We start from the raw sequence: 27,222 nt of genomic DNA, 5'->3' as shown, positions 1-27,222 counted from the left end.
TTCTCAGCTGGGCATAAGGCATTCAAGCAGGTGCTAAGTGGAACAAGGGTAGATAAAGGCCAGCAAGTCAAGGGGGCTGATTTTGCCCCTCTGCTCCGGTGAGACCCCACCTGCAGTTCTGCATTCAGCTCTGGGACCATCAACATAAGAAGCACATGGACCTGATGGCGCAGGTTCAGAGGAGAGCCATGAAGATTATGAGAGGACTAGAGCACCTCTCCTGTGAAGATAGGCTGAGAGAGATAGGCTTTTTCAGGCTAGGGAAGAGAATGCTCCAGGGAGACCTTAAGGCAGCCTTTCACTACCTAAAGGGGGCCTACAGAAAAGATGTGAGGGACTTTTTATCAGGGAGTGTAGTGATAGGACATTGGATAACAGTTTTAAACTGAAGGAGGGGAGATTCAGGTTAGCTATTAGGAAGAAATTCTTTCCTGTTCTGGTGGTGAGACACTGGAACAGGTTGCCCAGAGAAGCTGTGGATGCCCCGTCCCTTGGAGTGTTCAAGGCCAGGCTGGATGGGGCTTTGAGCAACCTGCTCTAGTGGGAGGTGTCCCTGCCCATGGCAGGGGGGTTGGCCTTAAAGATAATCTCTTTAAGGTCCCTTTCCCTAACCATTCTATGATAAAAGGCCAGTTTTGATTTTTAATTGCCTTATTCTTCTCCTAGCTTTGAGAAGTGGACACTGCATTATGACTGCTCAGTTGTTTGTACTTGCAGGTGCAGACTAGGGAGGTGGTTGGGATTTGTATATGATCTGTAAAAACAATGTGCTTTGCCAAATTAAATACATTTTTGTGGCTAGCACAGCTGATGATTAGACAGCAGACATAACTTCAGCTTCAATGCTGAGCCCCTCAAGTTATCACAGCAGTGAGACGAATACCAGCACTAGTGACCAACATCTTTCCTGACTGAAAATTGTTAACAGCTCAAAAACACACAGAAGATACTGGCGGAATATCATCGCTGATTTCCTACAAGAAAGCATTGTGAGCTGGTAAGTGCCTTGAGATTTGCATTGGAGTGGACTTTCACTGACTAGAAGTTTTTCTTTGTTGTTGAATGCCTGTGTTTAGGCTGGGATCATGTAGAAATCATGAAGCAATGTGAAAAGTATCACAGATAATTGCTGTGAAAATGGTTAATTTTATCTAAGATTCACCTTTGAAGTCGTCTGGACTTCCAGTTTTATCCAGTGAAGTAAGCAATGAATGTGCAAGCTGCTATTTATTGAGGCAAAATTCTTAATCACTTATTTTCTTCATTTTTAACTTCAATTTTTTATGCTGTGAGCCTTTTTCTTGTCTGTATTTTAATTAGCATTTTACCTTGAAAACAAGGCATGGCTTTGCTTGTGTCTTTGCGTAACAAAATTAAGACTTTTATCACAAAGTTTAATTCCTGAGTCTGAGTTAGAGAAAATAACTCTGATAAATTGGAAACATCTATAACTTCTTGGCTGAAATATGTGTTGACATTGACAGGGATAGTGGTCAAATACTAGTTTTGTCAGTACTTCTCTGAAACAAAGAATGATTAGGACTGAAACACACAGATTCAGACTGTGCAAGGATGTTTTCAATCTAAGGGTTAAGAAAAGAAGAGCAATCATCCAAGTTATTATTTAATGATGGACTGAAACCTGCGTTTGAGAAGTGACTTCATAACTTATCCCAGCTAAAATGAAAAGAGAAATACACTTACCTGGAAGATAAAAAATAGTAATATTGTTCTCAACCATCTACTTAGGAAAATTGGGCACAAATTGACATAAATTGGTTGCTGAAGCAGAGGTACCACTGAAACTGTGACTGATTCTATTAAGTCTTCTCCCACTTTATGCTGCAAAACAATCTCTATCTTCTCGTTAGGGTGGTTGGACACAGCCCTGTAAGTGACTGTGTAGATTTATTTTTGCAGGGGCTGTAAATGTTTCAGATATATCTGTCAGGCCATACACCAGTTATTCTTTAGCATTAGCCAAAAATAATGACACTTCATCATTACTGAACTAACATTACATAGCTATTCAAACTCGGCCACCCACCTACACATTCCAACCTACGGAACACTGTGAGGGAAGAAAATTGGAGTGGGATCATCATTTGGCAGATACGTATCATAAATTAGCAATCTTCCCAAGGCTTTTCACTGAACCAGCAGTGCAGCTAAATAGCTGTCGTTGAGGCACCAAGCTCCCATTGTAAGAGTATGTAGTAAGAAGGCATCATTAATACCAACATCATTAAACAGTCACTGATTCTTTGGAAGATAAACTGAATGGACTACATAAACATTCTTGGCTGTATGTTTCAGGCTAAAGCAAGGCACCCAGGTGAGGAGCATCAGTTATTGAAAGCTGCTTGAGTCGGGGCCCCAAGTGAAGCATCAAGGCACTGCAGCCTCTTCCCACCTGCACTTGGGGCAGCTCCCGTGGGGTGCAGGGATGGGCCCTGGGATGGGGATGCTGTGAATAGACCTCTGAGAGGCTGTCTGTGCTCAAGAGCTATGTTTACACTCGGGTGTGAGGTTGTAGGCACACCTGCCCCTAGTTGGGTGACCTGCTGACTTGGCAACCCACCTTGACCACAGACCTTCTCAGGCTTTTCTGGCTATTGCTGGACTTTTGGCTGATCCTGGTTACTGTTCCCAGACCTGCCTTGCTCTTCTTGCTCGGGCATTGTGGGGATGCTGCTCCCACTGCCCTTGCTGTCACGCTGAGTGCCTGGCTGGAGTTCTGTGGGTGGCTTGCCTGCCCCAGGCCACCACTTGCCCTGGTGGGAAGGGGGCAGTGTCTGCAGCCCCCAGGCTGAGAGCCAGAGGCACTAACTGGTGCATTTCACTTCCTTAGAGAACTTCAAGGAATTTGCAGGCTTGTAATTCAAATGGAAGAGAACAGGGCACAGGAGAACCAGTTTTCTGCAATCAGTTTTTTCTCCAATTTGAATGAAAAGACTCACTTATTTTGGTGGGAAAGGCTGTAGCTAATTGTAAATACCATTACAAATCTATGTTTTGTTTGGTTTTTTTTTTTTGAAACAATGGCTTACTTCTGCAAGCCACTCCAGATCTTGGAGACAACCATCTGTCACCCACAATGAAACACTAATGGGTATAATTTGACAGAGGATGTAGAAAAAAAAAGTAATGCTAATGTCATTGACATACTTGGTTAGTGTTTTGTAATTAACTTTTTTGCCCCTTTACAGTCACTAAAAGAGTTTGTGGACTAAGTTACTGTGCCACTGCTATCAAATAAGGTAGGAAATACTTTATCATATTTTGATACCTATTTTTACCCCAATTTACATTATGGCTTACTAAAGATTTCCATTGTTCAAGTCAGTGAACTGACATTATTGATTGAGATTTTAACTCTAAATGTTTTCACACTTTTGGTTTCTCTCACATATTTGACATAACTCAAATGTAACTAATTGGTTCTGATATATAACTTTTCATTTATCACAGTTTTGCAGATAGATATTTTTTTTTTTAAGCATTTATTCTGATTACTTGTTTATTATGATACACTCCTTCAAATTGGAACCTGACTTATTAAAATAAGGCTTCTGAAATCCATTAATAGATCCTGCATGTAAAAGGCCTAACAAGATTCCTGTTATTTCCATAACATAGTGGTATTGCTGTAAACATCACAAAGTGATTATGTTTTCACCATTTTATTCAAAGATTCACAGTGCTAACACTTATTTTTCAACTTCAACACCATTTGGGAACCACTATCCCGAGAAGTAGATAATGTTAGAATGAAGGTGAATTATTAATGCAGGGTGGCATAGTCATCAATAGGCTACAAAATACACTTTTAAAATCATGCTTTTACAAACATGGCACAGACTCTGCTGTAGCACTGTATGCTCTAAAAGCCGCAGATATATTTTAGAAAACACTGATGAAGCCATTACTGCTCCATCCATTTGTTCATAGTATATATCATTATTCAAGAAATTTAAGAACTGTAATGATGGAAAATCACACAGAAAGAAAAGAAAAGGAACATGGACTTTGTCAGAAACAAGGGCTACATTTTTATTCAAGAGGCCCATAATGATGGAAAATCACAGTGAAAGGCAGAGACGAAACAGGGATCCCATAAAGGACTGACACACCACAGTGGCACAAGTAGTAGAACAGTCATAGCAAGTGGATAAAAATAAAGAAAACAAAATTAACTAGAAAAGAGCTGGACTCGGGCATGAAGCACAAAACAGAAACAAATCACAGCAAATGTCGAAGATTAATTTCAAAGAATCTGCTGGGAATGAGTGGAGAGACAAGTTGCATCAATATTAATGAAGCTGAAATAGAACTCCAAACGGCTATGAGTGCGAAATGGCACACAAAGCGTTTTCTTTTAAATAGACTGGAGATTGGATCACGAGACCTTCACAAAAATGAGCAGAAGTCACAAGAGGCATTATTATGGGAAATGTGATAAACAGTCACAACATAAATCTTAAAAAAGAACTACAGAAATATTAATTACCAGCACATGCATACATTTATTTTTAAAACAATGGTTTATAGATGAGATATTTAGGAAAGTAAGAGGAGAAGAGTATTTTCTGATGATCTATATATGTCTTAAAGGCATCTTATGTATCTTCAGATACCAGTCTTTGATTATTTTTTTTTATTTCAAGCAGTCCAAGAGAGCTAGGCACCTCAAATCCTTAGCAATACATTCCACTTGAAGTTCATGTAATGTGCAAGGAAATATTATTGCTCACCTTGAAATCAAAAAAGAATAAATATATGTTATACATATATGTTGGCAGTCAGAGCTCTTTGCAGGCAGGAAATAAACCTTTCTTCCCAAATTACTTAAGCTACCCACTCACATTAGACAGCCACGACTACAGGCTGTGGAGCTTTCAGAGATTCTTGGATTCTTGACATTAAAAATTTCTGCCCCACCAGCTGACAACTGTATTCACTTCTCATCAGATAGCCTATGGTTAGAAACAAGGGGTCACACTTTAAGAATCCGATTTCTAAAAAAGACCAACACAAATGTGTAATTTCTCAGATGATGTTGTCAGGAGTCCTGTAAATTGTAACTGGCATGTCAAACCTTGTAAGACCTCCCTTAGTGGGAAAGCAGAGCGAGTGAGTACCTTTCTCGGTAAAGGATGCTTTTCCTTATGAAAATTCCTCGTGACAGGCAAAATTTCAGTGTGGCAGAGATACAATCGATTGATCTGTTTCACTTATGTAACAAATTAAACTATTAAAGGTTTTGTATCTGACACAAGAGTGGCCATGTGTTTTTCCTTCCTCTCATAGCAGGTCACTGGTGTTATTTCAGTGCCTTCCCACAGCTTAGCAGCAGCAGTCTTCTCCGCTTCATGGTTCTCGTTGTGCTGGCTGTAAATGCACTAACGTTTCTTTTACATTGTAGTAAAGACATCATGATCCAAGTAAAGCTATTGAGAGGAATAAAAATACTTGTAAGTCAAAGTTTTGGTTTAAAAGGGAGACTGGGATATAAAATATTGGCATAAATGTATATAAAGATGTAGATTAGGTTTGGCAGAAGAATAGTTATTCGTGGTAAGTCACAATCTCGTGTTTCTTCAGGGGAGCAGACATAATATAGTGGCAGCCCATAGTTAAACTCTGGCTGAAAATCCTTGCACAGAATTTATTTGGGTTCTGAAATCTGTATGCCAGCATGCATGCTGCTAAGTCGTACTTTGGTTGTACCCACAAAAATACTAGGGTTGTGAGGCAGCAGGATTTCTGATCAAGTTTTATTTTTTAACACGGTGTTGGGGAACTTTACCACCTAATAAGCAATTTCTTAGTGTTTGGTAATAGGATTTCACTGCCTTTCCAGAGGTGTTCTCAGGCTGTCAGCTGATCAGTGAGCACTTCTGGGGTGTGCCCTGTTCTGTCCTGCTATGTGCATCCTCCATCCCACCAATGAGCCGGGCATGACAGTGATCTCTTCCTATCGTTGATGTGAATGTAATTCTCATTTGGGGAAAACAGGGCATGGGACACAATGGGAAGGTGACTGCTAAACGTTGGTTTGCATTCAGTGGCATTGGTATCCTAACAGTTGTTGCCAGATGATGATGTTTGCAAGGTGACTGTGACCTATAGAGATGAAGACCGTTGGTATCTCTGAAATTGCTGTGGACTCTTGGCTTCTGCTGGCACCACCAATACTGTGTGTGTATAAGTTGCTTCCTAAGTTACAACGTGGCAAATTCCACATTTACAGATCAGAGTACTGCACAGTTTGGAACTGAAAGTTAGGAACAACTTTGTAAGTAAATTATGGAGAAAACATTGCTGTTGAGTGAAGATTTGCTGAGCTGCTAAGATTTTTCAAGTGGAGAATTATGAAGTTGCAAAGTAGCTAAGAGGTCCTCTTCTGAACATTTAAATGAGACATTGTGTTGTGACTTTTTCTTATAAACAAGAACACTACCTTGAAATGAATGACAATTAATATATATATGATCCAAGGCTTAAATTGCCTTTTTTAGTAATATAGTAACTAAGAATTACTAAGAAGTAATAATTGGATTTTTATCATAATCACAATAATACAACACCAGAAGTTTGTAGTTAGTATTTACATGGAAACTGAAGCATTCTAGAAAAGAAATCTCCATTGTATCACTGTAATCCTAACGAGGAACTGAAACTTCCATCTCACTTTCTCTAGGGGTGTGGTGTCAACACCGTATTTTGGAACTGGACTGAGGTATACACCCACTTGACCATCTAAATCAAGTACCCTCATGAGGTAAAGCTTCTAGATGATTGCTGTTGTAAACTCTCGAAATATTATCTGTTTTTACACGGAATCTTGACTTGAAGGTAGGTGTAGATCATATCCCTGTTATCATCCTTTTACATGCACAGGTGGGATGTGCTTTGGTGCTCTGAGAATAAGCCCAGAGGAACACGTCACAGCCTTTCAGTGTACTGCAGGTCATCACCTCTGTCAGCAAGTGCTGACCCAGTGAAGGCTGCAGATTTTCCAGAGCCTAGAGAATTCTTTGCCGTTTTGTAAATGGTGTCCTAAAAACCACGACACACAAGTAACTCTTTCCCCCAGCCTCAAAAAATGTAGATGGATAGTATAAATCAGTTTTATCTGAACACTTCAGGCTATAAAATAAACGCTTTAAATTAAGAATTGCAGCATGATGTCCTTCAAAGTTTTGTTTGGTTTTCGTATTACAGCCATTTTGCAAATTATATATTGCAATATATATATACACATTTCTAGTGTATAAAAAGTATAGTTTTCATTTTACTTATGCAGCTTATTAGGCAACTTATCAGTCTGTAATTTCATCAAAATAGACAGTATCTTATCAGGCTAGAAAATAATTTAATGTGCATTAGGCTAGGCCTAAAATGAGTTTGTGACTTTTCCTCTGAGAATACGTTTTTTAATTCAATTATCCAGATACCTCAATAAATTTTTGTACCATGTTTAGTATGTGAAACAAAATGAAGTCATCAAATCTATCACAAAAATTACACAAATATTTTTGTGCCCTAGAAGAGAGACATGAAATGTCTTTGAAAGCTAACAAGTCTATGATTCTTGCATGGACAGTTAACTGCAAACAGTTAAAAAATCTAAACTAAAACTTTAGCTTTCTATGTTGTAACTTCAAATTCACACCCCATACAAAACCTAGAGGTTAGAAACAAGTTATAGAAAACCCCCATAATTTTCCTTAAAATTTCATGCCTGCAGGTATTGCCCCAGGTTGCTGAACATGCCCAAAGATTTGTAGAAAACAGATTCCAGAATAAGTTCTCCCATGGGCTTATTCCTGGTCAGCATTCTTTTTTTTTTTTTTTTTTTTTTCCTCTAAGAAGTGTACTGGTCCAAATTCAGAGACAGAAGTGTCCCTTTTTGTGGATTACAGTTTCTCCTGCTGTGTTCATTAATACCCATTAAGGCACAGGAAGCATTTTACAGCCATGTTCCTTTCTCACATTTAGTTGTTCAACTATCAGCATCTTGATTAATCCATTCTTCAGTGCCTTCATTCCCAGCACTAAATAAAATTAAATCTAGACCTTTTTCTTAGACCACTACCATTTGTTTTCTTCCAACAGTCCTTTCATGTATTAGGGTTCCATTTGTAGGGAAAAAAACCCCAAACAACAAAAACCTGGTCATGTTAGAATGGTCCTAGCATTTTGAAGCCTAGAAAAAGCCTAGTATTGCCCACACCATGATCAGTCCCGATTTTTTTTTGAGATTTTTTTATTCTGTTTTTATTAGTAGTAATCATAGAAATGTTTTTATTTTAACACTTGCTTTTACGGTGTCATTGTGCTAGGCTACTTAAAAGTTCAAAGTAGACTTTCATTTTTGAACTAAAATTTCATTAATTCCTAAGAAATTTATCCTACTACATTACCTCTCCCTTCTTTTTTCTGTGTTTTTCTGTGATCAAATGTCTTTCACTCCTCTCACTATGAGAATCTCAGTGTGCATTATGCCTGTTGGTCACATAATCCAAACTCATGATTGAGAAATAAAATATTCTATGGTAGATCAGACTGTCACACATTATAAGCTTCTTGGCTGCCAAAATTTGGGATATTGCAGAAAGGGTTGAGAGATGTTTTATGCCACCAGAGCAATCCTGACTGAATCTGGAGCAGCACTAACATCATTAACAACCCGTTGCCATTCTTGAAGCAAGGATAGTTCGTGCAATACAAAAGCATGAAAATGGGTAAATATAAAATGCAAAGTTCAGTATGAATTTAAGGATTTAAAGAACAGTATAAGGTTAGATTCTCTCTGGAACTGGATGGATCCACAGTTAAAAAACCAAACCCTCTTGAACCCTACCAAACACAACATTTAAAAATATTGTATTAAAGCACAGTTCAGCTAGGTGACAAGTACCTTTAAGCTTCATGGAACTCAATGAACACCATTTAGTTTGGACTGTGCCCTTGAGCAGTGCTTCTTTTTAGTGCTAAGTGTATTTATTACTGGGAGTCATCCAGTTCCCTCCAAGTGGCATGGACCCGGGCAATTCGGGAGCAGTGGTGTGCAAAAGCAGCTGTGTTCTTCTCACCCCCTGGGTTGCACTGAGCATTGCCTGGTCACAGCAAGGATCAGGGGCTCGGTGTTTATTCTTTCAGTTCTACACAACCACTTATTTTTGCAGTTAACGGTGACTTTGCAGTAAATATATGTTCTGGGAAGCAAAAAGCAAACAGTATGTTGGTGGCACAAACCACAAGGTGTTTGTTTTATTACTCTGCCTTAAACATTGTTTTTAATCAGGTAGACTTGCTCCAGGGCTGTTTGACTTCTGCACGTGTTCCAGCTGTACAATAAGCTGTATTTGTGCAGTACTTCTGCATTGGAGAGTTGACATTGAGATGACTGCTCTCTAGATGTTTTTTTCCATTAAACTTATAAAACACATTTTGAAAGTAATATGGTTAAGATTATTATGGTTTAAACTACGTGTGCCAGTTTAAAATGAGGTTTTCACCATTATGACATATTTAGATAGAAACATTCAACCAAGTAAGGCAAAGCATGACTCTAAAAGCAATTTGAAATCAAAAGCATGTAAGATGAACTGTTACTTTGCCAAGAGATGATTTCTAGCTGAAGGAATCAAATGCTTCAAAGTCTTGTGAAGTGGCCATGCTAACAGTAAATTAGATATAGAGATTAATGGGGGGGAGGCATTATTACAGTATATTGTATGAAGACCATAAATTAAAAATTTATATTCAAACTTGCAAATTTTTACACACACAGCACTGACTTTTGTACCATAAGTAGACACACTGAAGTACAGCAACATAAGAAGTCAAGATCTTAACAATTTATTTTTCTCTTCCAGTGTTTAGCTGTTTTCCTAGATAGCTAAAATCATAATTCTACCTATTGTAGACTCTATTTTAATATATATATGTGTGTGTGTATATATACATATATATATACACAGTCCTTTACTTCATATAGTAAACTGCCTATGCCTGTATTGTGCTAATAAACTAGTGAGGAAAAAAAATGTTAAACTGGCTAACTGGCTGCTAGATAAATACCAAATTTCTGGTCACAGTGAAATATTCAGCAGAGTAAAATTTTTTTTGTTTTTTTTTGAGGAAAGGCTGAGAGAGCTGGGTCTGTTTAGCCTGGAGAAGAGAAGACTGAGAGGGGATCTCATCAATGCTTATAAATATCTAAAGGGTGGGTGTCAAGTGTTGGGCTAGATGATCTCTTAAGGTCCCTTCCAACCCCTACAATTCTGTGATTCTGTGATTTTTATTTTAAGAAGAAAGTAAAAAAGTTTATCTTCTGAGGTCTATGGTGTCTGCACTAAAAAGATGAACAACAAAATTGTCTGACAAAATGTAACAATAGTGAGAAAATTTAATAAAAGGAAAAGCTCTCCAAAAGTAGCCTTTCAGAAAATTTGTGGTCTTATTAATAGAGCTAGGCAAATCCATCCCCTTTTTTTTGTTGTAAAATAGTCTTGCATAACCAGACTTTCAAGACAAATATGGATAAAGTGGGATGTCTTGGACTTTAGAAGGGTGGAAAACTAAGATGTGGTTACTCCATTCCTGAATAGGAAACTAATTTTTGTTACTGAGGCTTGTAATTTAGGGATGTGAAGGGTGCAGGGGCTGCTCTTCAGTTATTTATAAATATTTTTGGTGAATTTATTCTGAATTCTGAATATTTGGCTAAATATTTCTGAATGTTTGCTGTAGTAATCCATCAGCTTCATTCAATATCTAACTATGTTTTAATCTGAATTAGTTGGTCGATGAAGTATTAGATTTTAAGACAGTAGAAATACTATTTAAGCATTTTACCAGCAGGATTTGACTATTACTGATTATCATTATACTAATAGAAAAGCTCTGAACAGATACGGCATTCTTTTCCTACCAATATTGTTGCCCAAATCTCATGTCAGTGGAAAAAAAAAAAGTTGTAACAGCCATTTTCTTATGTGTAATTCCAAATTAAGCTTAGTAAAAATGTCCCTTCTCAGAAAACAGAAAAAAAGTGTGTGGGTTTTTTTTTAATGTTCAAGATTATATTCCTTTTATTGTGACAGAGATGATATATAATCTGATGATACTCTCACCTTGACTCCTTCACTCTGGTGTTTTTCAAGTTTTGAGAATTTTATCTTATGGGCTTAAAATAGGACATGCTATAAGAACAGTTTTTACTGCTTTCTGTCCTTCAATTTTCTTAGCAGGCAAACACTTGATGGTGCCTGTCTTTAGTGGCTCAGAGAAGCGGAGCCTGAGTTAAAGAAAATGCCTTTAATTTTTTGAAAAGTCCTGGTCTGAATTCTGTAATTCTTCATGTTTCATCTTTTCTTCTTGAAATATCTGTTTTATTCCCAGATCTTCCTCTGAAAAGGATAGCTAGATTATTATTTAAGTTGCCATGTGAATTGTTCTAAATAAATCCCAATGTGTTTACAATGGGCTCCTCTTGACCATATGCCATCTTTATAAATATCTAGACAAATAAGAATGAAAACCTACTAGTGTGCCCAACCATCAACGCTCCTTTGAATTCAAAAAGCGCATGGATGCTCAGTGCTCTTCTGTGTGTGCTGGGTATTTCACCTTTCCAGTGCTTCCCACTCTGGTGCAGAATTATGGGGTCAGGAAAGAGAAGACCAGGAAATTTAAGCCCACATCTCTACTTGCAGCGAACAGCATAACTCTTTGTGCCTTGGTCTTTCCCTTTCATTTACGTTATTATTTCCACCAGGGCCCAGGTTCTTGTTCACAGTTTCCTTGCAAGCTGTAATCATCTCAGAAAGCTTTTGGAGCTCACGTTCACTAAAAGAGCCTATGGAGAAGGATATCCTAAATAATAGCATCACATATTTTGACAGTGCCAATTTAGGTTGAGAGAGTTGTTGTTTTCTTGCTGGAGACTTATTTATTTATTTTTGGCAAATTCTCTTAACAGAACTTAGATGAAAAAGGAACTATTTTTCAGTTAAAATATTTTAAAAGACTCACAGAAGGCAACTGTACACACAACTAAGGTAAATTTACATTCTTGGTAGTTTCTGAAGATAATGTTACCACAGATTTATGACAGAATAAAAAATTGATCTAGACACAGAATATAGACAAGATGTAATCATTATTGACTTGTATTAACTTAAAATCTTATTTTGATTGTACATTTTGTACATCAAAAAAAATGTTACGCAGGGGAATTGGTGATCTTAATGACTCTTACAGCTGGTTAACTATATTCATTCTGTTTACAGATGAAAAGTATGTATTTATTTGTTTGAAACAGCAAATGGAAAAAAAATCTTTAGTCTGAGGACTATCAGGGTAGCCCAAAATTTACATGCTGTGTTACCTAATACCTCCTAGAAATACTGGCTTCTGAAACCGGTCACTTCTTCCCAGAACTGACCCGAGGGTCAAATCTCGTCTTGCATCTGAAGACTGAATAAACAGGCTTTGCATTCCTGCATTCTTCTTCTTAGGAACAGCAAAATTGCTTTTGTAGAGCCATTGCCGAAGCAGCAAAAATGCGGGTTATTATAACAATGATTGCTCATTATGCTAAATTCCTATTTACAGGTTAAATGGAACCCCTGTGTGGAGATAATTTTTCACACAATTGTAAACTCTTGCAGACCCCTTTTACTTCCTCCTGCCCATTTTGGCAGATTCTTCTGGGCAGAAGAACCACAGCAGGGTTTATTGCTCCTCTTCTGGAAGTGGAGATTGGACTCTTGCTCATCTGCAGCAACTGTCCCTGGGGTTCTGCTCTTGCCTCCAGCTCCGAGTCACCTGGGCCTGGGAAATTAAATTACTTTTCCTCACATCCCAGTTTTCTATACAGAATGATGCAGATAGTCAGCAAGACTGGCAAACTAGTAACAAGGGACGAGGAGAAGGCTGAGATACTCAGCAACTTCTCAGCAGAGTCACCCCCACTGTAAGAGAAGATCAGGTTCAAGACCACCTGAGTGACCAGGACTGTTTGAGATCTTCATCAATGACATAGTGGGATTGAGTGCACCCTCAACAAGTTTGTGGATGACAGCAAGCTGAGTGATGCAGTTGACACACCTCAGAGATGGGATGCCATCCAGAGGGACCTGGACAAGCTTGAGAAGTGGGCCCATGTGAACATCATGAGGTTTGACAAGGCCAAGTCCAGGGTCCTGCACCTGGGTCAGGGCAACCCTCAGTAACAGGGTTGGATGGAAAATGGATTGAGAGCAGGCCTGCTGAGGAGGACTTTGTGGGTACTGGAGGATGAAAAGATGGACATGAGCTGGCAATATGCACTTGCAGCCCAGGCAGCCAACTGTATCCTGGGCTGCATCAAAAGCAGCCTGGCCAACAGTTCAAAGGAGGTGATGCTGCCCCTCTGGTCTGGTGAGACCACACTTGGAGTACTTTGTCCAGCTGTGGAGCCCTCAGCACAGGAAAGACATAGACCTGACGGAGAAGGTTCAGAGGAAGGCCGTGAAGATGCTGAGAGGACTGGAGCACCTCTCCTGTAGAGACAGGCTGAGAGAGTTGGGCTTCTTCAGCCTAGGGAAGAGAAGGCTCCAGGGAGACCTTATAGCAGCCTTCCTGTACCTAAAGGGGGCCTACAGAAAAGATGGGGAGGGACTCTTTATCAGGGAGTGCAGAGATAGGACAAGAGATATGTTTTAAACTGAGGGGAGATTCAGGTTAGCTATTAGGAAGAAATTCTTTTCTGTTCTGGGGGTGAGACACTGGAACAGGTTGCCCAGAGAAGTTGTGGATGCCCCATCCCTGGGATTGTTCGAGGCCAGGCTGGATGGGGCTCTGAGCGACCTGCTCTAGTGGGAGGTGTCCCCGCCTATGGCAGAGGGGCTGGAACTCGAAGATCTTCAATGTCACTTCCACACCAACCCAAATTATGATTCCCCCCTGCAGGGCGGGCGGCGATGGTGAGAGGAGGCCGCTGAACCGCCGCCGCCGCCCTCCCCAGGGCCGACCTTTGCCCTGGCGGCCCTGCCGGCCAATGAGCGGCCTGGGCTCCGCCTCTTCCGCCGGCGTGTCCGCGTGCGAGGGCTCGCTCGCGCCTCTTCCTCTCAGGCCAGGGGGCCCGTGCCGCCAGCTGAGGTGAGTCCGGCCTCTCTCCTCCCCGCCCGCCCCTCCGCTGCGCTGCAGCGAGGGGGGAAACCGGACTGGGGGACTGCCGGAGCCCGGGAGCCACCTCCGGCTGGCAGTGCGGGGAGGGTGTTTCTCCTCGGCCCGTTGGAGGCGGAGGCCGCCGCGCTCTGCCGGGGAGGGGGGCCCGGGGGTTGTGGCGGGGCCTTCAGCGTGCCCCGCTCTGTGTCTTTCCAGATGCCCCCGAAAAAGGGAGGAGACGGGGTTAAGTCGCACCCGATCATCGGAAGGTTTGGGACGTCCCTGAAGATCGGGATCGTCGGGCTGCCAAACGTCGGGTAGGTGGCCAGGGGAGTGCGGGGCCGGTGGCAGGCCGGGACCGGGCAGCAGGCCGGGCTTCTCCTGCTCCCCGAGTTTGCTTCAGTTCCACGTCGAGTGACCTGACGCCGTTTCCCGGTGAAGACAGGTGCCTGTAAGATGTGTGTGCGAGCTGGGGCGTCCAATCTTGAGTCTTTTTGGTTAGTGATAGATTTACGTCTTTAGCTTGGATTACTTATAGGTGGAGCGATGTAAAACTCTTACGTAGCATGAGGCTGGTATGTACAAGACAAGATAATAATGAAGTATTAAGACTCAGGAGTTGCTAAGTCTTTTTTTTTATGAAATACAACATATTTTACATTTTCTTACTTTTAGTGTTGTGTATATGTAATGTGCGTTTTTGTGCAAATACACACACACGCATGCATGTGCATCCAGATTCCTTTTATATTTTATTTTTTTTTGGAGAGGGTGATGTGCACAGGAAGGGGTTAATGGTACCAGAAATGTCATTTGTAGTGAAGAGGACTTCCTTTTGTCAAACTTCTTCAGGGTTTTTAATGAAAAAATTGTAAATAAAAAAAGTAAATTCCAGTTTGGGAGAGATGATGGAGGATGAATCGTTGTTGTCTTCTGGTCTCTGGTTGTTATGGCTCCTCAAAGGAGCTATACTTAAGGCACTTAAAAAAGGGTGATGAATTACCTGGAGAGTATCTGTGTGAAACTATTGGTTTTGTGTGTCATATTTACTAAAATTTACTAAAGTCCTCAGTATTCTCAAACTTTAAATCTTTAGAAAAATTAGAGGAAAAGTAATTGAGTATGTCTCGGAGCCATAAGCACTGCTTTCTTCTCTTTTCATTATCATTTATTTTTCAGGGTATAGGTAAGTTGCACATCAGAAAGGAAATAATTAGCAGTAACATTGTGTAACATGTCAATGGAGAAAAATAGTATTAGCAGTTATGTTATGACGTAAATTTCAAAGAAAACTGCGACTGACTTTTGAGCATGTTGGCTGTATGCAGGCGAGCTTCCAGATACTTTTTTTTCTCCAGTGGCTGAGAAGTTATGTGAAACTTAAAAAAAAGCCACAAAAGCCAAACAAACAAACAAAACCTCCCCCAGAATATTTATGGTAGAAGATTAATGAGAATTAAGAGCTTTCTCTTAGCAATAAGTCAAGAATTGGACTCTTATGGTTAATAAGTGCCAACTAACAAAATAATCTGCTACTTGATTTAGATAAAAGTGTTCTTTTTTCCCTGATACCGCTTGCAGGTTTTTTCGATTGGTATTTAGTAAAGATAAAAAATGTTTGGTAATATAGAACTGTATCTTCATATGCACAAAAGATTACTTTGTTACTTGTGCTTGATTAGCTATGTAGTTTGCTTTCTGTGCTGCTCTTGTAATTGTTGACTTTTATTGCTTAGATAGTAAAATTGTGTTAATGCAACAATTACAAATAGAAGACAATACAGTTGTGGAAAGAGCTGGTGAGTGACTCCTGGCAAAACTAGTTCACTCAGAATGAGCTTCAAGCATCCTTATTTCTTTCTCACTTTTTCCTTGAGGAAAAAGAGTAATGCCCAGTAGAGCTGTGGTTTGCTTTTAACTTAAGGTTTCTCTGCTAACTGAAGTGTGTGATATAGTCACCTACGGGAATTTTCAAGGGCAGGGAAGAGAGGTAAACATCATTGGGTTTCAATGGCACACTCCTTTTGTGTATTTGAAAGTGTCATGTAATAGAATCAGGGCAACGGTCACTGTTGTTGAAGTAGAGGGAAAGTTCAGTATTTGCATTGGAATAAGATGTGTTTCTATCCAGCCCTTTTAAATGCTTCTAGTTTGAGCTTCTTTAATAACGTGTATTTTGTTTCTAGGAAATCAACGTTTTTCAATGTGTTAACAAAGAGTCAAGCGGCAGCAGAAAACTTTCCATTCTGTACTATTGACCCAAATGAGAGTCGAGTACCTGTGCCAGATGACAGATTTGACTTCCTATGCCAGTATCACAAACCTCCAAGGTAACTCCAATTCTTAATATTTTTCCTCAGTTAAGCAGCTGAAATAGTACTAGTGAACCCAAAGTTTTCACAGAAGTTTAATGCAACTATAATGTCTCTAAGTTTTTACTGACATCTGTTTTACATCTACCTGGATTATACCTTTCTTTTTTCCTCCAATGTGACCTTTGTGTGTGAGAATGAAAAAATCTAGGATCTGCTGGTCATTTGGTGCTTGGTGTTCCTGTCTTTGAAGGTAGCGGCTCCCAGGTGATTTGGAGAATCTTCTGAAGAGATTTGGAAAATGAACAGTAGTGAACATAGCTAATGTGTCGTGAGGTTGCTCATTTGTAAAGTTTCCACCTTGTATTTTGTATCATTCAGAATGTTATATGTGCTGTAGGTAGCCAAACAAATATATGTTAGCATACCTGTGTCCTCAGTCTTTTGACAATAAGCTTTATGGGCAGCCTTTTTTTCCCTGACACACTCTCTCCTTTTTATAGGCTCTGCTACTTGTTACTTGGTATATTCAGGGATATTCCTACAATGTGTCTCTTTTAATTGTTTTCTTGTTCTAGGAGTGTATTAATTTTGTCACATCAATGCTTTTTGCTATTGACTGTTTCTGTGATCTGGTGTATATATTCATTGTGGGAACTGGATTATTGCTTGAACAGCAAAATTTAAGGTGCTTTCAGAAAACAGAAACTTAAAAAGACACCTGTTAATTTCAGTTTGCAGTTACTTGCAGAGGCATCTTGAATAAAGCAAGTGTACATAAATCATAGGGCAAATTAGCATACATGCCTGTGCTTTTTTCAACACTTGAGCCTCAATTTTGGAGCCAGATCACACCCACAATTAAAAAAGATGGATTAGTCACTGATCAAAAATCCATTTGTTAACTTAATTTTCAGGTCCGAACAGGTTCCTTCTGTCTGTAATTCCTGTGTACTTTTTAAATACTGAAAAATGCGTTAATATGGAGTGGTTTGTTTGGGTGGTTTGTTATAACATGTTATCTTGTTTTTCCTGCTCAAGGAAAAACTTGCTGCTGTACGGATCATAAAAGAACACTGCTGAATTTTAGACAAAACTTTCTGGCTGTAGATTGTGCAGAGATAATGGTGTGGTTTTTAAGTTCTGTTGACAAATTTGTTCTAAATTGTAGTGTTATTGCTGCTTTGGCCACATGAGTAATCTCTTCTCACTTAGCTATGACTGGCTGCTTCTAATCATTGAAGTGGCAAAGAGATTATCATCCTGCCTTTGGTCATCTATCCTTACAAGGAATTACAAGATTGTAAATATCTGTATGCATGTTCTCTGACTCGCAGACACTCTCTCTCTGGAAAAAAAAATCACCCTTATATATACTATTTTAATTAATATTTACTGAATCTGTATTTAGTAAATATGCCGAATTGGGTATAAATAGTATATCAGCTTTCATTTGAATGGTCTTTTGAGGGAGTATTTGTTACTTCAAATCAATGGATGTGGGGATTAGTGGATAGTTATAGCTTCTGAGTTCAGATGTGCTGCTTATATGATTTTAATATTTTACTATAACAGTAATAAAACTGATAATTAGTGATAATTGAGTAGCACATTAGACTGAGGTAAGTCTTTTTGGGCTGTTTGTGCTTGTCTGTCTGAGACTCTCTCTGGAAAAGAAGGCGATGGTCATGAAGATACACAACTGAATTGTAATTTAAATTCCTTAATTTCTCTTGTGTAGTCTTGATTTTTCTGCTTCATCTTTATGTAGTATGTTCGGTGTTAATTTTCTACTTGTTTGGATTAGTGGATGTAATCAATCTATGCATGCAGAATGTTTTCTAAACAGTGAGTTCTCTTTAAATTAGACTTGTCTAGCCTCAAGATTTTGTCTTTTAAAATCTAAAGCATTCAGGTTTTAATTCCCATACGTTGCACTTAGTCATCACATAACTGCAGTCATTGTTGGGAGGTGGGGAAAAAAAAAAGAAAGGGACTTTGTGTTAACTAAATGTATAACAGGCCAAAGTAATCTTGCCTTGATGCCTGCTGTGAGCGAGGGAAGGGAAGAGTGGGACTGGGCTGGGCTGGCAGTCACTGTCTGTCACGCTGAGCTGAGATTGCTGCAGACAAACTCTGTTGCAGAGAATATCCCTAGTATGAGTTTGCGGCTGTTCTGCCCTCGGAGGAAGTGTTGGGCTCTTCAGGTACCATTTGTTGCTTGAAGATGCGTTCCTATCTCCAAAAGAAGAAAGCATCAGCTTGGATGGGATTGTCGTGCAGTTACGTGCTAGCCCATGCTGAAAGCTGACTGGTGTTACTTAATTGGAAATGTAAATGTTTGTAAATGAAATCATGTAGGCAACAATTTAGAGACTATTACATAAAGGTAAATCTGTACTTAATAGATTAAGGTACGCTGCCAGAACTTATAACCTGTGCCTTTTTTCTTTCTGCAGCAGTGGATGATGTATATGACTGTTTACAATAAATAAGTGATACACACTGTACACAGAAGGTGGGCTCCAAGAACTTCCAGTAAAAACTGCTGTGTTGCTGCCAAATGAAGTAGATGAACAAATTTCCTTGAGCTCTAATGTTACCTATTGCTCGCTTTCTGGTGTGAATGAAATTGTAGATATTAAAAAAGAAGAGTCCTTAATATATTAAAAATAATTCTGAATGCTTGTTATTTTAAGGTCTTAGTTTATATTCTGTTACTAACTTATGTATTTAAACTACTTGTTGTTTTAAATTTTATACAATACTCAGTGAAAACTCGTATTTGTTACATTGTTCTAACATGTAGCTTTTTCAGAAGGAAAGACCTTGGCTTTTCATTTTGTTGTCCTCCTACCACTGTTCCCCCAACATGGGTATTTTCAGGCAAGGTTTGACTGACTTAATGATTGAGTTAGTTCCAGTTTAGTTATTGGAAAGAGAATATTTTCTTTGGACTGATTCACTTCAGCGGGACTAAAGCAGAAAAGTATAATTTCCCCCCACCCGCCCCCCGCATCTGTCAATCTTAAACAAGGAGCAGAGGATGAGGACTGCAAATTCTAAAATGGAAAAGAGATGTTCTTCATCTCAGCAGGTAGCTCCTGCCTTGAAAATTGGGACTTGGAAGCCAGAAACAGTTGACCTGTTAACTGCAGTTAATGTTTTAACCAGACATTTTGTATTTAGAAGTGATGGGTTTCTGACACAAGAAAAGAACTCTGTGTAGCATGTCTAAAGACATTTTAGTAACTTAATAAAAGCTTTAATAAAGCTATTCTCATGCATTTTTTTTTTGTTCTAAATTTCATTAAGATGCATCTTTATTGCCTTAAGCCTAAAAATATTTTTTAGCGCAAGTATGTCAAACTGATGGCATTTGGACAAGTGATTTGTGTTATAAATCACAAATATGTTGAAAACTTCTGAGTGTGTATATATATATACACATATTCACCAGGCTTAGTCCGTAGGATTCTGCATACTACCACAGCTGTGGTGTACTTTGCCTGACTGGGAGATGTGTCTCAGTTGTGACATTTGATTCAAGCCTCAAAATGATTTTGAGTAAGGGGGTGGAGGAAACTGCTATTTCATCTTTTTTTTTTTTTTTTTTGGTGCCCCAAATAATCTCACTGCAATTATTTTCATTTTTCTCCTTTACTTTAGGCTATGTGATTAACCAAAAGAAGTACTTGGGTAGAAGCAGTGTAAGCCTGAGCTATGTTTTAACTGTAACTAGTTAAAACTGAAGGATTGTATTGGCTGATATTAATGTTTTCACACAGGTTGATTACTAAAAAAAGTGATTTTAAAGTCTCTGTTTCTGCTTCCTCCTCTGGTTAAAATCAAATGAGTATATAAGCAGGAATGAGTAAAATATAAATAGTTTGTTTCATCCTTTCTCAAGTTATCAGTATTCATTTGATTCCTTGTTTGTTTGCACCTGTGAGAGTGTTGCCTTGCACATACGTGTTCACAAAACACAATGCTTATTGCAACCACAGTTTCTTTTTTTTTTTTTTTTTTTTTTGGTGCCCCAAATAATCTCACTGCAATTATTTTCATTTTTCTCCTTTACTTTAGGCTATGTGATTAACCAAAAGAAGTACTTGGGTAGAAGCAGTGTAAGCCTGAGCTATGTTTTAACTGTAACTAGTTAAAACTGAAGGATTGTATTGGCTGATATTAATGTTTTCACACAGGTTGATTACTAAAAAAAGTGATTTTAAAGTCTCTGTTTCTGCTTCCTCCTCTGGTTAAAATCAAATGAGTATATAAGCAGGAATGAGTAAAATATAAATAGTTTGTTTCATCCTTTCTCAAGTTATCAGTATTCATTTGATTCCTTGTTTGTTTGCACCTGTGAGAGTGTTGCCTTGCACATACGTGTTCACAAAACACAATGCTTATTGCAACCACAGCCATTTCTAATTAACTTAGACTGTTTATAATCTATCTTGGGTGTCCTTTTCAAACTTGAATTTTAAAGCAATCCTGGTAATCTCACAAAAGGATAATATATAAAGTGCAACTACCCCCCTTCAGCTCTAGCTCTATCCACCTGTAATTCCAGAGAGAAACGTAAATAACTTAGCTGGATGTGACTCTGACATATCAGCATCTGTAAGGCAATCTTGTTTTTTACAGAAAACAAATGAAAATTGCAAGTCTATCCTGTTGTTAATGTGCTTCTTCCTTTGGTGTTCCTGAGTTTGCCTGCTTTTCAGTTAGTTCTGAGCCTGTGTAAATCAGCTCGGCTGTGATGCTTGTTCTAGCACTGCAAATGATTAATTTGCCAGCAGTGAATGAAAGGCCGTAAGTTGTGGTGACTTGAGCCATCTTTTCTGTATGGTGTTTTGTTGGTGTAATAACTTACTGAATAGTTTGAGAATGCAGGCGTTTGATATACATGGGACACCAAGTATATGCCTTAATCCACATTGAACCTTTTATCTTCTTACAATTTGTGTAAGTGAAATTTAATTAGCAGATTTTTCCCTTCTGGTTCATTTGCTATTAGATTCAAGTATTGTTTGTCAGTACCATGGACAAAAATGCTGTTAATGAAATTGTTCTTGCATAGAAATGACCAGGCTTCTTCTGCAGTACCTAATTCTTCAGAAGCAGCTTCCTTTAATTACCCTGTGAGTTATTGTGCTTATGTTGATCAGAACTGCTTGCAAAATTGACTGCAGAAGCTGTAATAGGGAGTACAGTCTCCTGGAAGAGGGAGGGACTGTGAACTATTCTTTTCTGTTTGGAAATGAGTTGAAAATAGGCGTGAGGAAGACTGAGAGCTGAGTGGCTTTTTAAGAAGTTCTCTCAGTATACATGTTCCCCTTCTATGTTGTTACTTTTACGTCAGGTCATTTGTGAACTCTTGACGGGTGACTCCTACTTAAGTTATGTGAATTTTTGGGAAGGAAGAAGAGTTTCCCTCTTCTAACATTTCAAATCACAGTTTTTAAAGGCAGAAGAGCCTGTGCTGGAACCAGGGAATGAGTAGCACATCTGGCTTTAGTGAAGAGAAAAGGGAAGCTGGACGTTTTAACCTAATACTGAAGAATCTGACCTTTTTGATGTGTGGGACCTAGGGTCAGTAGAGTTTGAGTTGAGAGAAATTTCTCAAACTATTCAATAAATAAATAAAAAATGAGAGTGTTACAAGTTTTATCAACAGCCTTACTGGAAATTTGTTCATTTTGAACTTAGTTGAAGCTGTCATGTGGTGTTCCAGGGTCTCCTTGGGAATGTGAGATTTCAGTGAACTATAGTAAATGCTGCAGATAAATTTTTGAGGTATTGTTTTCATTGGAGAAGAGATATTATGGAAACCTAGAAGAATAAAAATCCAGGTAGTGAAACAGCATTTTGGTTATGGTGGAGAAGACTAAGTCAAAGCTTCAGGTGTATGCTGCCTGTGAGGTTTCTCAACTAAACAATTACTTGTGGAACCTTGAGAAGTAAATATATGCCTCTTCCCCTCAAATTTTGCGGAAAAAAAAAAGCACAACAAATTGCAGGTACCATATGTGTGTGCATTTTAAAAGAAAAAAGATTAACTGGTTGCATTGTACTGTACAGGTTAGGTAAAAAAACTTCTCTTACCTGTTTAAAAAACTGTTTTGGACAGAAGTTTGAAACAAAGTTGGTGAGAAGTAGGTGTCCTCCCGGGCAAAACACATAACCCTATGGATGTGTAAATCTCTTATTCCTGAATAAGTACGCTAGCCACTGGACTACCAAACTGTATTTTGTTTGGTGCAGTGAGTCTTGTGCTCTTTGTTGCACAGTAGCTTGTACAGTGAAGGTAGTATGCTAACACAAACCCACTGTTGCTGTTTTCTAAGCAAGGTAAAAAACCTGGCTCAAGGATTATACCTTTGCTTAAAATATGGAGATACTTCTGGATTTGGTAATTGTTTCATAATATAAATTCTTGTGACATGCTTTATGGTAGATTGGTGTTGCACTGATTTGTACAAATGATCAGTTGATGCCACCTGTTCCTGATGATCATTTGAGGCTCAGTGACATTATGCTAATGCTGACTAACGAATCTTAAGAAATGGAAATTAATCTGTTTAGAGGAGGAGAAAAAAAAATAACAATCCAGTTAAGTCTTCTACATTTGAAAGAATTAAAACCCACTTGAGATATATGGTACTGTTCCCCTATTCTTTGCGGTGTGTTCTGTTTAGTTTCATAATATTTACTCTTTGTCCTTCAGAGCATAGGCAAGTGTGACTAGTTGGTGCCTTCTTCAGCTTTTCTTTGTATTCATCTTTCTAGGATGAAATATTGATGTAGGCTTAGGAAGGGGTCTGCCAAGAATAGGGATGGTTTTATTTTGCTTGGAATGTTGGCTTTGTGGTACCCAAGGTGAAGGTGAGAAAACATCCTGGAAAACCCGGATACTCCTCTTCAAAGGTCTCTTTCTCTGTTTGTCAGTTGTGAAATAAATGTGCTTGGGTTTTCTTCCCATTGTCTAGCAAACAGGTTGATTCTGGTGATAGAGTGATTCATCTGCATATGAAGGTCTTGCTCTAATGTAGCATCTTTGTAGTGAAAGTGTGAATTCCTCTGATGGCTGGGCAGGAAGTTAATCCTACCAGAATGATGAGATGGGAGCATAGGAGGAGAACACCACTTTTTGTCTTTCTCAAAACACTGTTTAAAATAACAATGGAGAAGTGCTTTAAAGAGTGGCATTTTTCTACCTTGCTGCTGACTTAGTTATGTGTCAAAAAGCAAGGAATTATAGCAATTCTGACTGGGAAGTTGCTGCTGTTTCTTCTGAGGTATGTATTAGCTCTGCGGCTCTGTCAAGCAAAAGGAGTTATTGGATTAATGCATTAATAGAGTTACTGGTTTCTGTCTTCAGAATGTACATTACTCTTGGTAGTATGTTAAACTTAAGGATTTGCTGTTCCCATTTGAGTTTGTGTACTGGTAGTTAAAATAAAAAAAAGGTAGTTTTTGAAGAAAACTGTAGTGGGACAAAAAAGTAGCCTTTTCAAAGTTTGCTTGCTTCAAAATATACTCATGTTTTCTATTGCATTCAACAGCATTAACTTGCAGTACATAGCATCTGTTTTCCCCTTCTTTTCATTGGCCTAGTGAAGTTTAAAGCTAAATGTCAACATATTGCATACCTGAATCTAAGTAACTCATGCTATGTTGTAATGTGGGGTTTTTAAAAATATTTCTTTAAATTCACCCTTCTGGGTATTGTGTTCTACTCATGCTTGTTTCTAAGCACATCAAAAAGGTATTAATGACATGAAGCATGCATTAAGTTTTCCTAATTTGTTACACCTGACAGGTTTAGTGATACATTGAACTTCACCTTGGTAAAGAAAAGGGTTTTGTTCAGATCTTGTCTTGTGAAATTAGTTTACTTGAAAGAAATCATTTTTCCTTGGAAGTGTTAGAGGAAGATTGAAAACAAAACCAGGATAAGACCTTCTGCTTTAAGGTCACCTCACTTCCCAAAATATGGATGTTGCATGCTCTAATGAATCATCTCTTCCTAAATTAAGGAGTTCATTTCAAGTGAGGCAGCGCATCTACTAATATTAAACTATGTATTGTGTTATTTGCAGTCAAATGGAAGTGGGATAGCACTGCTCTGAGCAGACACAATGATCTGTAGATTTCTATACCTACAGTTTTTTCTGTCTGGGCCATAGCTACCATAACAGGCATCAGGGTAAGAGTAGTAGGGTGCTTTTCTGATGCTAGTGGAGTTTTCTGCTATTACAGACTTGCTTGAAAAACTGAATATATGTATATCAGCAAGCTGCCACACCAATAAAAATAAAGCTCAGTTTGGGCTGTGGACACTTCAGAAGTGTAACACTGTCTGGAGAAGGTTTCTCTATAGGGTTGGCTAAGACATCACTGGCTGGGTCATCCCTAGCACTCATTCACTCCTATGTGGTTCCTTCCATCTGTGAGCAGCACAGCCGTGGTAAGCCTTTGGAAAATAAATCTTAAGGTAGAATTTGTATTTTTAGATATGGCTCTCACGTTGAAGAATTCTCACCATTAAAGAAGTCTTTTCCCTGCTTTACAGATTGGCACTGTATGCTCATGCATACTTCATGGAGTAAGTCACACCCTTCTCATCGTTGTTAGTATTAAAGCTGTGGATTTGGGTACTTTCCATTACACTTACTGTCAGTAAAACAATGAACTGTTCTATTAATCTTAGCATAGTACTGATGATGTATAATGGTGATAATTTAAAGTGTTTGATGGAAATTAAGTACTATTCCAATTATTTATTTTGAAGCCATCGAATTGGAGATCTTGATGACTATAGTATGTGGTTTCTGGGCTTTTGTGAGTGAGGAATTTGCAGCATTTCACCGTGGTTCTGCCACTATTTTTGATGGTGTCATTTGCATAGACCGTATGAAGGTACTCTTAGTCAACACCTTATTACAAAGTTTTAGGGTTGCTTTTTCCTCACTCAGCTGGATTTTGAGAAGTAATTTGATTTGGAACATACCTGAAAAGATTAATGCCAATTAAGTTATTTGCTCATTTTAAAACAACTTGAGAATCTGCAGAATATAAAAGGCTTGCAGTTTATAAATTGCCATATGCATTTCCCATAGCTCTAAAAGCATTTTTTTTTCCCTTTTTTTGTGAGCTAATTTGAACTTCATGACTATTCTGTTGTTGCTATGTAAAATGTCACGTAGACATGTCTGCTAATGCATTGCTGTTAACTCTGGTAGAAAACATCATAGCTGTTTACATTATAATGCCAGCTTCATGTTAACTTATTTTCTGCTTTCTTTCAAATTGTTTTTATAACCCTGATCGTTGCTAGTTTTAATCACCACTGTATTAAAGAAATGCCCTTGTCTTCTGAGAAGGTTGCTTAACTTACTGAACTAAATGGTAACCTTAGAAGTGTGCAGTAGCAGATTATGTGTTTTAGCCCTTTGGTACTATGAAAACTGTTTGGTACAGATGACTGACTTCAGGCCTCACTCTTCTAGGCCTAGTAGATTATTTGTATGATTGTCAATATGGTTCCACGCTTAGAAATTAGTTTACTAAATTTTATATGAATAATGACAGAAAAATTAAAGAATGGTTGATGTTTTAAGTGGGAGGGGGCATCTTGTCTTTTATACGTTGCACATTAAATAAGGAAGAAAGCTACTGTTGTGTATAACTTGTTCTAGAAAAAAGAAATGTTGAATTTTCGTGTTCTGAATTTATTTCTGTGGCAAAAGTTTTGGCTAGTATGCTTCAGTAATGAAACTTTTAACTTTTATATTTCAGCAAAATTCCAGCCTTTCTGAATGTGGTGGATATCGCTGGCCTCGTGAAAGGAGCCCACACTGGCCAAGGCTTAGGAAATTCCTTCTTGTCTCATATTAATGCCTGTGATGGGATCTTTCATCTGATGCGTATGTAAACTTATTTATATCTTCTCTCTATAGCTTAAGGACAGCATTGTCGTACTCTAAGAACTGTGGAACAAATACCCATTGCAACTTTAACTTTACTGTTCAATTCAAAGTCATCAGGTTTGGGGATTTTCCAACCACGAAATTTGCCATCCTCAGCTATATATTAGGAGGAATGGAATGTGATAATAAAAAGCTGAAATGGAAGTAGAAAACGAAAATAAGGAGTTAGTAGCAGACTCTGGGATTCTGTTCCTCACAGGGCAAGCCTCACTTTTTTTCCTTTTCCTGATTTCTGTATGAGTTAATGTTGAGTCTTGAACATCCCCGCCCCACCTTCCATCTCTGTGAATTCTAAACGTTTCTCAGCTAGACCAATCTATCTTTTGTCACCTGTTACCACAATACAGAACTGGCCTTCAGAGTCATATTAACAGCGCTTAGAAACTTGGCACTTAAAAGCTTGTTGAAAGCATTTGTTAATTTTTCAGTACACTTTGAGTATTGAAAAATGCTTCTGGTATGAAAAGATTCAGCTTAGTAATGTTTGTGCAGATTTGAGGAAACTGGACACCTTTGTTGCTGTCTTTTGATTGGCTGTTATTATACAGTGAGTGATGAAACAATAAAACAAAATAAACAGACAGAAAATAGCAATACTTTTTATTTGGTGATTGGAGCAAAAAATGTTTGTGGGCAGGGTGTTTCTAAAACAAAACCCAAAGGCATGGAATATTACTATCTCACACTACTGATTAAGATGCTTAGAACCATTGTTCCTGTGTTTTTTGAAACACATTTATACAGAG

At 38.5% G+C, this 27,222-nt stretch overlaps 1 protein-coding gene across 1 annotated transcript in view; it reads left to right on the top strand.

Moving 5' to 3' along the window:
- The first annotated feature begins 14,004 nt into the window (after positions 1–14,004).
- Positions 14,005–27,222, top strand: part of OLA1 (Obg-like ATPase 1) — a 99,918-nt gene continuing 86,700 nt past the window's right edge. The window contains exons 1-4 of the mRNA XM_014954657.1: positions 14,005–14,157; positions 14,383–14,483; positions 16,353–16,496; positions 26,286–26,413. Of these exons, the coding sequence (XP_014810143.1) occupies positions 14,383–14,483; positions 16,353–16,496; positions 26,286–26,413 (373 nt within the window). The 5' untranslated portion in view covers positions 14,005–14,157. The remainder of the gene's footprint in view (positions 14,158–14,382; positions 14,484–16,352; positions 16,497–26,285; positions 26,414–27,222) is intronic.

This window comes from Calidris pugnax, unplaced genomic scaffold (genome assembly GCF_001431845.1).
Source record: "Calidris pugnax isolate Ruff unplaced genomic scaffold, ASM143184v1 scaffold103, whole genome shotgun sequence".
NCBI lineage: Eukaryota > Metazoa > Chordata > Aves > Charadriiformes > Scolopacidae > Calidris > Calidris pugnax.
This window is presented reverse-complemented; position numbering and strand designations above follow the sequence as displayed.